The following is a 15,078-nucleotide window of genomic DNA, read 5'->3' as shown; positions in this document are numbered from 1 at the left end:
ACCTTACAAAGTAACTAGCAGAGGATGGCAATGCAGTATTGGGTCCGAACAGCAGCACACTAAGCTGGTTCAATATATGGTTATTATATATCTAATAACATTTAATCATTACTTTTCACCCCATCAGACAACACATTTCCCCATACATGGCAACAATGTTACAATAACAAAATAAACATAACACAGACATATTATCCTCATAGTGCTATGTCTCAAACACAATAATAATAATAATAGTAATGGAAGAAAGGAAATAGGGAGTGGGTGAAATTATAACGTAAGACCCTTCTTCATACTCCATAAAATAGATGTACCTTAGGTTGAGGTCTGGAGGACAGGGGACGGGACATGCGCTGATGGGCCTGGAGGCTCCCCTGCCATGAAAAAGAAACATATTATACACATGAGGCAGGAGAGTCAGCATAAATGTTATCACCCTATACAGCTATGTACATGTCTATGTCCCTTTGCCTCCAAAAAGCCAACCTGGTTCTGCAATCTCCAAGGCCAAGAGTGGGGTAACGCAATTTGTGCAGCCTACTAATCAACATGCGCACTATTTTCAATGTGTCTATCCACAGTGTCCAGCTATAAACAGGGCAAGAAAACCCATTGATTCTCTGGTGTAGAGTTGTTTACAGAGCTGGACTAATTAAGTAGGCAAAACGCCTATAACATTCAAATTGATGGGCACCCCAGGGGCCATTGAGAAACTGCAGATGGTCTTAAAGGTTGGCTCACAAATTAAATATTTTCCTGCAGACCTGTGGTGTTTGAAACCCATTTCCTGTTAACATACAATACATATCATTTAACTGCATCTTAAAATATGTGTATAATATAAATAATATAAATTCTAAAAACATGGAAGCAAAATCTTATTTGCCTTTAGGTAATGCATAACAACACATGGCCCATAGTTGTTGTTGTTTTTTTTTTTTTACATATATCAACAGTGATGTTCTCTAGTAACTAAATCCCACGTTAATCTGACTGTGAATAGCCCGGCATTAACAATCCTTTGAGAGACACGGGATGCGCAATACATTCTAAAAATAGGGGTGGCCAGCCTTGCTTTTCCCTCCAGCCATCTCTAAACTACATTTCCCATAAATCACTGGCAGGCCATTATGGGAATTGAAGGATAATCACAGCTGGAAGGCCAAGCCAAAGTTGAATGCCCCAGTTCTAAAGCAATATATATATATATATATATATATATATATATATATATATATATTTTTTTTTTTTATATATCTCTGCTTCACTCAAACAGTCAATTATGTCATGAATGTGGATATGGGATGGTCGGGTGACGAAATATGAAAGGTGGCACGAACGTTAATTGGTTGCAGATGAAAGCATATTTTAGTCAAAAACAGTAATACAGAGTATCCCTTAGTATCAACTCTGAATGCACTAACATTCCCACTTACAAACATAAGACACATACAGTTTCCTTACTCTCACTAGTTAAACGGAATGATTCCCTTTTAAGAAATGACTAAAGCGTGCAGGGAAGAGGTCTATAAACACTATATATATATATATAGGTTTTCTTTTCAGTCCTTCCAAAGCAGCAATAAGCAGAATGATTGTCTAACTGCTTAACCCCTTAAGGACACATGACATGTGTGACATGTCATGATTCCCTTTTATTCCAGAAGTTTGGTCCTTAAGGGGTTAAACCATCTCAATACCAGAGTTCTGTGTCTTCCCTGCTTTGAAAGGGCCATTAAACACCCTGTGAATGTTGTTTGAAGGGTGAATACCATTTCGGTGCCCCTTAAAAAGCCCAACAGGAAATAATGTAGCTGACAGTGAAAGTCATTTAATGCATAGCCACTATATTATTTAGCATCTCTCTACAACTGACCAGACTATAGTACTGTACTAAGGCATCTTTAGCTGGCTCAGGGTAATAGGAGCTCAATGACACGGCCTGTCCAATCTCACCTAGTCTAAGGTATAGATGGATTTAATTTATACAAAGCAGAGTAACTCTGACAGTAGCGACACAACTGTGTGAGAAGCTCTTGTATCAAATAAAGACAACAGTTTATTAACGTACATTCCATGAACTCAACTCTCTTAAATCACAAGCTGTCTTTATAAACCTACATATGTAAGCACCCAGAATTTTCCTGGCGTAGTATACATGCTGTAAGAATGAAAGCAGTGGTGAATTCTGGGCATTGTAGGGTCAGCCCCTGTGTTGTAACGGCTCAATGCCCTCATAATCCCTCAGTCATCTGGGTTTCCAAGAATTTCAGCGGCATTATGAGTGCAAAATCATCAAAAGTAGACCGGATCCATCTCACATTAATCCCTAGCGTGCACGCTATTGTAATGTATTCTGCTCCTGTATCCGGCGTAAACCCTAAATAATCCTTATTACTGGCTCTGGAATACATTGAGAGGAAAGCGAGACACAGAGGACGGCTGTACGACGCAGGAAGAAGGACGCTCAGAAAACGGGAACTTCTTTGGGCTAAAGAATGTTCCCTCCTTAAAGTGGGGAATAATGTAGCAGAAATAACATAACGATAACAAAAACAGGATATGGCCTTTGGGGGGGATCCTTTTGCAGCACAATTTAACCCCCCCTCCCCTACCCCCCAAAAAAACCTTAATATCCTACATTTCCTTCGGACTGGGTGCATCTCTTTTGCTGCTCCAATGGTCACTTCCCTGTTCCTCTTCCAATTTAAAGACTAGAACTGAACGTTTCCTCTGTGTTTCTACCCAGTGAATACCAGAATGAGATGAAAGATACTCTGCATTATAGAGCTGTGTGTCTGTCACAATGCAAGACATTTTGGCATATTGATTTAGTTATTTAATCTACATGTCCAGGAAACAAGTTTCTTGACAGCCAATCAGAGCCACTTGGCCTCATCAATTTAATCATCTCTCGTTAGTCATCACCTACTAATACATTGTTTGCTTTCCAAAATACAAAAATAATGTGACTGGTTCATCTACAAAGAGCAAAGCATGCTCTAAAAGACCATGATTATTATTATTATTATATACCTGTGGTTTTCAACGGAGGGGTCTAAATTGAGTCTCAGTGGGATTCCATTGGTTGGGAGTCCCCAAGCAACTGACCACAATAAACTATTTACTGTAGCAGGACTGCCTTCCCAATTGCAACGGAGAACCCTTTGATGCTGGAAAGAGTGTTTTGCTGAATATATGTTAGTATATATTACATAACAATTGGAGGAGAACAATCACTGGGCTACTTTTACAGTTAAAGAACTCCCAAGCTAATGCCATGTAGACAGTGCGTGTGTGTCAATAAACTTTAGAAAGATAATATTTTCAGCTTGAGTCTCCTTTCACGTTTCTAGCCTAAACTATATGTATAAAATGTCTATATATTCTGCATATATTCACAGTAGCTTCAATTAGACAACCCGTAGGTATGCTAGAACATTTTGCTGACTGCTGTAGTCACAGGGCTCAACTGGATTAGTGAATATTAAATACACAAGCTAATTAAACTTATATGTATATGAAGGGCCGCCGTGTATTTCTGATATAATCCAAGGCCAAGAGGAACGTGAAAGATGACCCAATAACAAATGGGGTGAATAGTTTGACCGGACCAACTCAGGACCTCTGGGAATGGCATGCAGACAGTCAGTGTTGCTAGAACTAGTCATCACAGCCCCCCCCTCACCACCCCCACCGCAGCCCATATCACTGCTGGGAACTCACACCTATGCAAATATACTGAGTCGCGCATGGATTAGCATATGCAAATGGTTCTTATGCATATGTATTTTCAGATGTGCGGGCTGCGGGGTGAGGGTGGAAAAGGCCGGGAGAGAATAAGTCTATCCTAAGGGAAGAGAGAGAGATGTGAAATTGACCCTGGAATTAACTTCCTCACTGCCACTAACAGGCATATCTATGTATATGCACAAAATAAAGAGTATCGCAATCTCAAGCAATACTTTTACTGTAGTTTGTATCATCAAGCCAAAAAATTCCCTTTGACACGATGAAGGAGAGACCTTTCCAAAAAAAAGTGTAAAATGCTGTTTTTATTGCATTAAAAAAAAAACAGTTACTATAGTATAAGGAAAGGGGGAAAAACGTAATGCCATATAATTATTGTTTATTCATAAATTGCCAAATTGCTGTGAGCTGCTGCTCGATGAACAGACAATAAACAGATAAACTGATTAAACTGCATATATGTAAGCAAAAAGATCACAAGTCTTGCTCCACTGCAAGTCCTGAGAAATATGAAATGATCCGTGCCCTATTCACACAGCGCTCCGCGAGTCCTGTTCCAGTTGTCTTATTTCATGAAAATCTAATTAGAGAGACTTATATACCATTTTACCTCTATAGAAAGATATATGTTGGCGGTCTGCCTGAAAGAAGAGTCAAAGGGATTTATCAAATTCTATGGACCGGGATGTAATAGTAGAAGGGTATGGTCTTGCAAACGATGGTTTTTATATTCGTGTTACTATTCTATATTTAGACTGGGGGGGGGAAAAAAAGCCCAAACGCACTTTGAAGTGAACTACAAATTATATTCTAAATTGTGAATTTCAAAAATGAAGTAAAAAATAAAAAACTCAACTGGAAAAAATCCACCAAGTGTACAATTTAAAATTCACTTTGAAAACCCGACAATACACAGTTGGTAAATAACCCTGTCTGTTGTTGGGAAAATAAACACATTGGTTTATTCAGCAAACCTTGAATTATAGAGAATTTAAAATCGAGTTGCAACCAATCAGCAAGAAGTATATATATATATATATATATAAATATTACACACACAAGATAGAAATTTCACTTTATGCTTTAACCCTTAATATTTATCTATATGTGTAAATGTTACTATATGTTTAAGATTCAACATGCCTTATCATTCTCTGACAGTGGCTGACCAGGTTATCAGTAGGACGCGAATAAAAATGGGAGATGAAGAGAAACAGAAAAAAAATGCATGCTTTTCTTAAACAAATGTTTGAGATGACACTATTTTCAGGTGCTTTGGGGACAGAAAATGGGCACAGTACAGATGTTGCAGGCAGATGTTGTATATATATTGAGATGTAATGTGTATTAACCCATTTTGTGCAGAGAAAAAATGTCCTCGTGCAATCTGTGCTATCAAAAGACATGTCTGATGTTTATGTGCCAACAGATGCGAAAAATCAAATTTAAGACTTACTAGGTGGGGGCAAGCAGGCTTGGCTTTGAACGGACTAAAAGCTGAACATCGAAGGAAATTACTCCCTTCCATACAAATACAGATATCGGGGTATGTGCCGTCACCTTTTTTCTATACCTACAGCAGACACACTGCTATAACAGATACATGTTATATACTGTTCTATGTTCCTACAGACTCTATAGAGACAAGATGTTTCTAAAAAGGTGGTGACCATGTCCCCCAACCCCAATGGCTGTATATTTTAAAGAGGTACAAAGTGCTTGATATTCAGTTATTGGATGAAGGTGAGCAGTACCTGTGTGTTCCTTTTTATTAGGAGGTGAACAATGTGTGCCTGATTTCTATTAGGTGCAGGTGAGGTTTTGGGTGATGTGTATTAGGAATGTGTGAGAATTCAGGATAACAGTCTCTTGAGAGATATGTGATATTTCTTCTTTGTGTGCATTTCAGGAGTTGAATAGTGTTTCGGACATCTACCAGGAGGGATTGAAAGATATATGCGTTCTGGATAACTATTGGAAGCAGGTGAGCAGTAAATACTGGGTTTGTATGTCCGTCTAATATGTGGAGATAAAAGGCATGGAAGGGATTTATGCTAGACATCTCAACACACATCTCTTAGAAGGAGGCATGTATTCTGGAAGACTTTTAGGAAGGGGTGAGGGGCATTTGATGGGGAGGTCTATTTCTGTTAGGAGATGTTCTGGATGCCTATAGGGAAAAAGTTGAATTTTCCGTGTTCCGTATGCCTTGAAGTGGAGGTATGTGTGTTGTCTTTGTGCACGGCAGAGGCTTGTGCAAAAATGTGTTTGAGCTGGTATGTCTGAATCAAATTCCTTTAAATCCACACCTGAATAAAACAAGCAATCTGTCCGGGATTTACCTGCGGGTGCTATTCAATAAACCCTGGGAGAATCAATTCGTTCAGGTAGGGATTAAAAAGGAATTTGACAAATAAGACAATTTGACAACATTTTGTGCTAGTCTCTGAGTTAGGAGTAGGTGAAAGGTAAGTCTGTAACGGAGGTCTGTTAGGAAAGTGTGTGTTTGGCATTATTAGCATCATTTACATAGCACCAACATGTTTAGCAAAGCTTTGCACTAATAAAATGGGGGTATCTGACAACAAGTCATTTACATACGGAGTAAATCCGAACCAAGAGGTGAAGACATGTCTGTCTATTAGGAGCAATTGCTGCACCTGATACCTATCTTAAGATATAAGCAACATATGTCTGTGCTCCTGATGAGTGGCATGTTTTCACAATGTCCAATTCATTCATAATGAAGTGATAGGTGGGTCCCCCAATCTTCATTACAGTTGAGAAAGTAGTGTATGAATCTTCTTGTGTATTATAATGGGATAATAGACCAGTGCCAGTACTCCATGCCATGTTTCTCTGTCTCCTCTGTACGGTTGCGTTCCCTCTCCTCACTACCCATATTATCTGACAGAATAATCAGTCAATTGAATCAGAGAATCCCTTTCCGAGCAGGGTAATTTTCTCTCCCTCTCTCCCAGCCCCCTCCCCTTCTCTTTGCTCCATCGGATTCAGCCACCTGCTATAGTCACTGAAGTGGAACGGCTTGGAATTAGCCCTGAAATTAGCACCCGTCCCCAGTTAAAGAGCTGGCAGAAGCCGAACATGCCAATGTAATAGCCAACAGCGAGTCGGCTGCGTGCATTCAGTGGGCCAGACTGGAAATGACAGGTTCCAATGTCACCCTCCTTCTACTGCTGGCTATGAACAGCTATATTTTGCTGTGCAAAAAAAGAAAAGAATGTTTATTAATCCCCGGCAGCTCAGTAGTAGTTGTTTTTGAAGAATACGTGATACACATTTCAGACAGGTTAAAAAGGTGTTGATTTTAAACCCCAAAAAAGTTTGATGATAGGTGGGTACATTAGATATGGATGTTATTATTTAATGTGTGTTTGCTATCAATCCAACTGCTACAGTGAAGCAAAATTATCATTGTATCTTTAAAAAAAAAAAAATGTGGTTAGTGTGAAAAAAAATGGTAGTGTTCTAATCTATATGGGGACTACTTATCCCATCATTCATGTAAGAGAGATCATAGCTAAGAATGATGGTAAATGGCAACATACAACATTGGAGAGGAGCCGAAGGTGAATACACTTGGTACAAATTAGAAGTACTGCAGGTATTGGTATGTAAGAGCTAAAAGTAGAATATACATTGAAATTGTTGAATCTACAGGCTACATGACACGGCTGAGTTTTAATAAAGCCCTTTACTATTGATTTTTCATATCCTTATCCCATTAATGGGTATGTCTTCTTACCCTCCACGAAAATATGTAAAGTGCTTTAAAATGTACTCAGAATCCCTACCAAAGATGTTTGAAGTCATTAAGTCGGACAACTTTTATCTGTCTTTATTACGAGTGTATCAACCCAAATAACTTTGCGATTGGCTAACCTGGGGATATAAGAATTACCCCAAAAATTATCGGTGTCCTGTAATTCAAAATTCAGAGGCTGGAGGTAGAAAGGTAGAAATACAGAAAACAAATTAAGAAGGTGCAGTATCATGTGTAGATTTCTAGATCTGATAATATAAGTATGCTACATAGCACTGCGTACTTCACATGTATACAATGCAGAGCACTGCGTACTTCACACGTATACACCGCAGAGCACTGCGTCCTTCACATGTATACAATGCAGAGCACTGCGTACTTCACACGTATACACCGCAGAGCACTGAATACTTCACACGTATACACCGCAGAGCACTGCGTACTTCACACGTATACACCGCAGAGCACTGCGTACTTCACACGTATACACCGCAGAGCACTGCGTACTTCACACGTATACACCACAGAGCACTGCGTACTTCACACGTATACACCACAGAGCACTGCGTACTTCACACGTATATCCCGCAGAGCACTGCGTACTTCACACGTATACACCGCAGAGCACTGCGTACTTCACACGTATACACCGCAGAGCACTGCGTACTTCACACGTATACACCGCAGAGCACTGCATACTTCACACGTATACACCGCAGAGCACTGCGTACTTCACACGCATACACCGCAGAGCACTGCGTATTTCACACGTATACACCACAGAGCACTGCGTACTTCACACGTATACACGGCAGAGCACTGCGTACTTCACATGTATACACCGCAGAGCACTGCGTACTTCACACGCATACACCGCAGAGCACTGCGTACTTCACACGTATACACAGCAGAGCACTGCGTACTTCACACGTATACACCACAGAGCACTGCGTACTTCACACGTATACATGGCAGAGAACTGCATACTTCACACGTATACACCGCAGAGCACTGCGTACTTCACATGTATACACTACTGCAGAGCACTGCATACTTCACATGTATACACTGCAGAGCACTGCGTACTTCACATGTATACACTACTGCAGAGCACTGCGTACTTCACATGTATACACTGCAGAGCACTGTATAACCAACCCGCACAGGGTTTTCCTTGCTTAATACATTTTCTTTTTTTCGGCAAAAACATGGCTTCTTTGTCCAAGGACAGCTCTGTCACCTTCCCATCTGTCCTGTGAAACATTTCATGTGGCAGACAGGTGGCCGGACGGAAACCTTGTTCCTTCGGGTCCAAGATCTGATTAAATTTGTAGAGCGAGCTATATGGAAAAATCAGGGGCTGGCAACACCAAATACTAAGCTGACCAGCAGCTCAAGCAATACCACGTCTGTATACTGCTGGTTAAACAACAAATGAACCAATACTTCTCCACACTCGCACACAAAACCTGCACTGCACACCCAGAACCGCAAACTTAATTACAATGCTTACACCCACCACTCTGCACACACAAAATGGCTCCGCATAACCCGGCTCACTACCCTACCTCAACTACTTGCAAGCTTACATTCCTGAAGATTTCAGTAACATTATCTTAACTGTTAACCAGTCCATGTCAATCACATAACTGCCAGCAATACCTTTCACAGACATGTTTTAAAGGCCCAATAGCAGGTACTCTAAATTTATCCTCGTAATGAGACAGGTATTAATCCGTCACCCTAAAAGACAGGTTTACTCTTGGCATTGTTTTAAACATAAATATCATAACTTTTGTTTTATGCAGCTGCCAGCCACATCAAGATAGACCAAACCATAACATGCAGAATTTAGGTCAGAACTAAAAAGGTAGAGAAAACCCACAGAGCGATTTAAATCGGTCTTTATGGTTGGCCAGCATTAAAGCAAGTAAGATAAATTGACAGCCTAAAGGCCAGAAGAGAAAATCCAAGAAACAAGCCAGAGGTCAGGAAATCAGAGGTACACAGAATCGATAAACTAGCCACGGTCTGGGACAACAGAGGTAGTAGACAGAATCGATAAACTAGCCAATGTGGGGAACAACATAGCTACACAGAATCGATAAACTAGCCGCGGTCTGGGACATCAGAGGTACACAGAATCGATAAACTAGTCAATGTGGGGGACAACAGAGGTACACAGAATCGATAAACTAGCCACGGTCTGGGACAACAGAGGTACACAGAATCGATAAACTAGCCAAGGTGTGGGACATCAGAGGTACACAGAATCGATAAACTAGCCACGGTGTGGGACAACAGAGGTCCACATAATCGATAAACTAGCCAATGTGGGGGACAACAGAGGTACACAGAATCGATAAACTAGCCACGGTCTGGGACAACAGAGGTACACAGAATCGATAAACTAGCTACGGCACAACAGGACAAGATACTGTTAATGCAGAGGGTTTCATTCAACAGAACTAAGAAAAACCCTATTGGTCATGGTCATAATTGCAATGCCAGAATGTGCGCGCACAGTGGCGCAAGCATGACTTAGGAGCGTATCTATGAAGTATCAGAGGCAACATATAGTGACGCAGAGGAGCAGCGTCCAGCATCCAAAATGACTCCAAGCCAGGAAAAGGTAGAAAAATGACACACGGCAGCAGAGCAGAACTGGGTAATCGGACACGACGTGGCCTGGGTGGATACAGAATATTATACCATGTTGCAGTAAATTGCCCTGCTGTATTATACCCTCCAAGTTAATTTCAAAGAGGGGTTCATGGGTAATGAACAAACCTGAAAGAACGTTTGATTTTGAGATAAAGTCTAATTTCACGTGTGTGTCGTTTCCATATTAAATTACCCAGTAACACTGGCATTTTCAAAAGGGATTTATTCAGTAAATGATGCATTTTCAGATGCTGAGATCCTGGGGTTTTATATCAAAATAAGTATCTTCTTTATTTTCATCAAACTATTAAAATGCAATGAACAAAACCGAATCTAAGTTTGGAGTGTCTTTTTTAAGGTTGGCTAAACATTATGAGAAAATGCAGTTCCGAAATATCTTTTATAATTGTACTAGTTTATTCTACATTACACAAGGATATGCTAGTCAGTCTCCAGCGCCAATCTATTGATGAAGTGTGCAACCAGAATGCAGTTACAAATTAATAATTACTGCTGTACAATGGGGGCAAACGGTTTCTTACAGAACCTTGGGGCAAGTAAAGCAATGGGAAGAATGCAGGCAAACACCCTTTAGTAACCCGAATACGCGCGACTGTAACAGAAAGGTAGAGCGTGATGGACAAAGCTCCATAAAAAGAACTCATTAAGCAGAGGTAAAGTAATTATGCTTTGCAAAATCAATAAAGTTAATTTGTTTAAACAACAAGAGGTATAGTTTATGGTGCTGTCTGTCCAGCAAACTGCCTGGCCACAACGGAAAAGAGGACTTTCTTTTAAATGTTATCTTACAAGACAGAGTGCATCATAAAACCCTATGTCTGTAATGGTCAACGCTGGCATTGAATATGTTCGTGAACTACAATTCCTGTCATACCCGTCGACATGGGAAGCACATTACCCATGATGCCATCATTGCCACATTTTTTAACTTCTCATTTAAGAGTGACCTTCTCAGCTTTCAAGGAAAACCTCCTTGGGCTGATGTATGCTGTAGTCAGAATTTTAGCAAATTTTTAAAATCGAGATTATTAGCATTTATATAACAACATTTTCCAGAGCGCTCGGAAAGGAGATATTTAAAGGTGAAGATGGCCTTGGTCAAACGAGTTTACGATCTATGAAGATATCAATGGGTGTGTATGTTTGGTAGAAATATCACCATTCCAATCTGAGAGCCTCTTGTTTCTTGTCAACACTTAGTTGGTTTCTGTTATACTTCTACAATAAAATTGTAAAGTTGTGTAATATGTTGGAACTCTATAAATACCAATAATACGCTCTTTGTAGTCAATTGTCCTGGAGATAGGGTCTTTTGCTTATGATGTTAAAACGGGGCTACCAAGTTCACACATTCTTCTCTTACTTGCATTCTATTGCCATTCTTATATCATACAGAACAGAATTTATTTAATTTTTTTCATAGAACCTGGCAATAGCGCTCTTAAATTGCACAAGCTAATAAGACTGCACAATCCTGTGTATTGAAATGCACCCATAATTCTAAGCCTCCAAATCCTTTGTCATCTTAATGCAACTCCAACCCCCTTAGCCCTATATCGATACGATGGGAAAATGATATATTTTTTTTTTTGGATTAGATCATTTTTGGCTGTATATGGACAATACTGTCATTGAATATGATTCATTAGGAGAATGACGACATCCTCTCTGGGACGGACTCTTAGTAACACGATTAGTTTACATTTGAACTTGGGATACTTCCTTGGAAAGTGAAAAACATCTATATGTTGTACTGTTACTCTTGATTATATTATTGACTGATTTGTCTATGGTTGATTGATTGCTATTTTTTTTTTGCTATTGTTGGCAGTGGTGTCAATAGTGCTCATAAATTATCTTTTTTGTACACTTTACTTTCAAACATGTGAGCATATAAAAATAAAAAATTGTGATCTATTAACTGTGGATTCCCCCTATTTCTTGAATTTATTTGTGTGGTCTTTGTAGAGCCAAACCTGTATTTCAATCCCGAATTCTCCTCTCCCCCCTTTTTTTGTTTTGGCTGTGCACCACAGCACACATTGCTTACTTTTTACAATAGGGTGCATAAAAGCAAACAATTAAATAATGTTAGAAACTCAAGGTAAAGAGGGTCCTGGTCAAATGAGCTTACAATCTAGCATAGGCTTTCTGTTAGAATACATTGATATCACTACTTGTCAACCTCATATAAATACAATTTTTACCAAAGGGTCACACTCTATTTCTGTATCGTAGTAAGGCGTTTTAATTTCGATTTAAATGCATCGTTTTGATGATGTAGTGCCACTGCTGGTTATCAGGGCGATCGGATGACTCCTGGTCATAGAGCAGCACATAGAGAGAATCACAACAGAGGAGAAAAATGATGAGAGAATTGGCATGCAGATGGGGATAACCAAGTGGAGTGTCACCCAACAGACAGGAAGGAGATTATAAAGCAGAGGGTCATAAAACAGGTAGATGGGGGGATTACAATGCACAGAGTCATGGTGCAGACAGGCAAGGGATCATAAAGCACAGTTAGAGAGCAGACAGGCAGATGATAATAAAGCGAGTCACAGAGCAGAGAGGCAGTGTGTCACAAAGTAGAGCGTGACACGGCAGAAAAGAAAAAATAAATTATCAAAATACAGCATCTCGGAGCAAGTAGATCGAGAAGTTAAAAGTAAAGAGTCACACGGCCGGTAGCATGGCATGGGTGCTATGCCAAATATTCCAGCGCACCTTGGTAGGACTTTTTAGCTCAGGTTGGGCACCTAGAATGTTAATAGGATGAATAGACGGAAAGAGAATTAATCTATATTTTCTTCCCTCGGTCCGTGTTCCTATTAATTTAATTAACTGCAAGGGGTTAGCGGAGCTCGGAGAAAGCCCCACGGCCAAGTGCACAGGGATCGCACAGTAAAGTCAGAGCAGGAAGGCAGAGGGCCATAAATCAGACTGTCACAGAGCTGATAGTAAGGGCTCATAAACAAGAATCATAGAGAACACAAGCAGTGGATCATAGAGAGGACATTGAGACAGGGGAGACACAGGATTGTAAAGCACACAGTCAGGTTAGGTAACATTAAACAGAGTAGCAGAGCAAATTACAGGGGACCAAGAGGCAGGAAGTAGCACAGCAGATAGATAGGGGATCTAGAAGCAGGGATAGCTGATGGATAGGGGATCTAGAAGCAGGGATAGCTGATGGATAGGGGATCTAGAAGCAGGGATAGCTGATGGATAGGGGATCTAGAAGCAGGGATAGCTGATGGATAGGGGATCTAGAAGCAGGGATAGCTGATGGATAGGGGATCTAGAAGCAGGGATAGCTGATGGATATGGGATCTAGAAGCAGGGATGGCTGATGGATGGGGGATCTAGAAGCAGTGATAGCTGATGGATGGGGGATCTAGAAGCAGGGATAGCTGATGGATAGGGGATCTAGAGGCAGAGTACACCAGATAGATAGGGGATCTAAAAGCAGAAATAGCTGATGGATAGGGGATCTAGAAGCAGAGTATAAGACTAGATAGATAGGGGATCTAGAAGCAGAAAGTAGCTCATTAGATAGATATGAGATAAAAAAAAAGTACAACAGATGGATATGAGATCTAGAAGCAGAGAGTAGCTCAGCATATTGCTAGGAGCTCTAGAAGCTGAGAGTAGCAGAACTGATGGATAAGGGATATAGAAAAAGAGCAGACATATAGGAGATCTAGAAGCAGATAGATATGAGATAGAAAAGTAAAGCAGATGGATAGGAGATCTAGAAGCAAAGAGTAGCAGCTCCGACAATGCAAAATTTATAAACATAACCTACTAATGACCTAAAACTCATAGACTAAATCAGTAAACCAAAAGATTGGGGTCCTAGCACTACCAGGTAGGTACTGGAAAAAAAACGGACTGACAGCCTGGCACGAAAGGCGTCTCTTAATACTCCACTTCAATTACTCAGACCCAAATAAAAGTTGTGTTAGTGCACATATTACTCTTAGATAAGATCTGAGATCGTTCCATGAAAGCATGTCTGGATGTTCTAGAGCTGGGGGCAGCAGGGATTTAAAATGGGGGAGGAGGGCATGTAGAGAGTTCATACGCAGGTGGAAGAGTTCTGGGAATGAAACCTCACAGAGCTGGGACCACAGGGACATTGATCAGGGTACACAGAGCAGCGGGGCAAACTGAGAGCTCAGTCACGGCTCAGTGAGCACAGAAGCCCAGGCATATACAGCTGTTGGGAATAGAGAGCTCTTCCTTATGCAGACGTGCACGAGGTATGATTATAATTCCACTTAAAAGTTTAGATATGTAAATTTAAAAAAAAATAATTACAAAAACTCCCCTGCCATCAGAGTGTGTTTGTTCAAATACAAATTACGCTCCCACATCTGCCACTTATTAATTTTGAACTTTTTACTGCGCCGATTCCTCAGTTCAATCTGTTTATTACCATGAATCCATTTCCAAAGATTGTCTCTAATTAAGCTATAATTTGGATCAACCAGGTAAAGCGCAGCAAACCACGACAAGCGATATATATACACACACGTACATATCTTATTGCAAATTGCTGGGAACTATTTAACATCTTATTTAGCTCTTCTGAGACACTGGCTAACCCCTTCATTGCCACAGACATGTACTGTAATCTACTCCTCCCTGGCACGGTACAAGTTAACAACGCATTTATTTTCTAACTTTGTGTAATGTGGGTGAATGCAAAGGACGGCTTAACCCCTTAGGGGCTAATTGTTCCATTATTCGCTCTGGTCCTTAAATGAGTTATATCAGCATAGATTGTCCTGTTTGTTAGGAATGGCTTGTCCACGTTTACGCAAATTTGTAAATTGACAGTCTTTCTATTTCGT

General features: G+C 40.3%; 1 protein-coding gene across 7 annotated transcripts in view; it reads right to left on the bottom strand.

Annotated features, from left to right (window-relative positions):
• NPAS3 (neuronal PAS domain protein 3) overlaps nucleotides 1-15,078 on the bottom strand; it is a 366,208-nt gene that overhangs the window by 207,760 nt on the left and 143,370 nt on the right. For 5 of the 7 annotated variants that reach the window (XM_063439892.1, XM_063439895.1, XM_063439893.1 and 2 more), the window contains exon 2: nucleotides 315-374. The exons of the other annotated variants lie outside the window; for them this stretch is intronic. In XM_063439892.1, coding sequence (XP_063295962.1) covers nucleotides 315-374 — 60 coding nt within the window. The remainder of the gene's footprint in view (nucleotides 1-314; nucleotides 375-15,078) is intronic. 7 annotated transcript variants of the gene reach the window in all.

The sequence above is a fragment of the Pelobates fuscus genome, chromosome 13 (genome assembly GCF_036172605.1).
Source record: "Pelobates fuscus isolate aPelFus1 chromosome 13, aPelFus1.pri, whole genome shotgun sequence".
Taxonomy (NCBI): Eukaryota; Metazoa; Chordata; class Amphibia; order Anura; family Pelobatidae; genus Pelobates; species Pelobates fuscus.
Note: the sequence above shows the minus strand (reverse complement) of the source record. Positions and strands in the feature narration are given on the sequence as shown.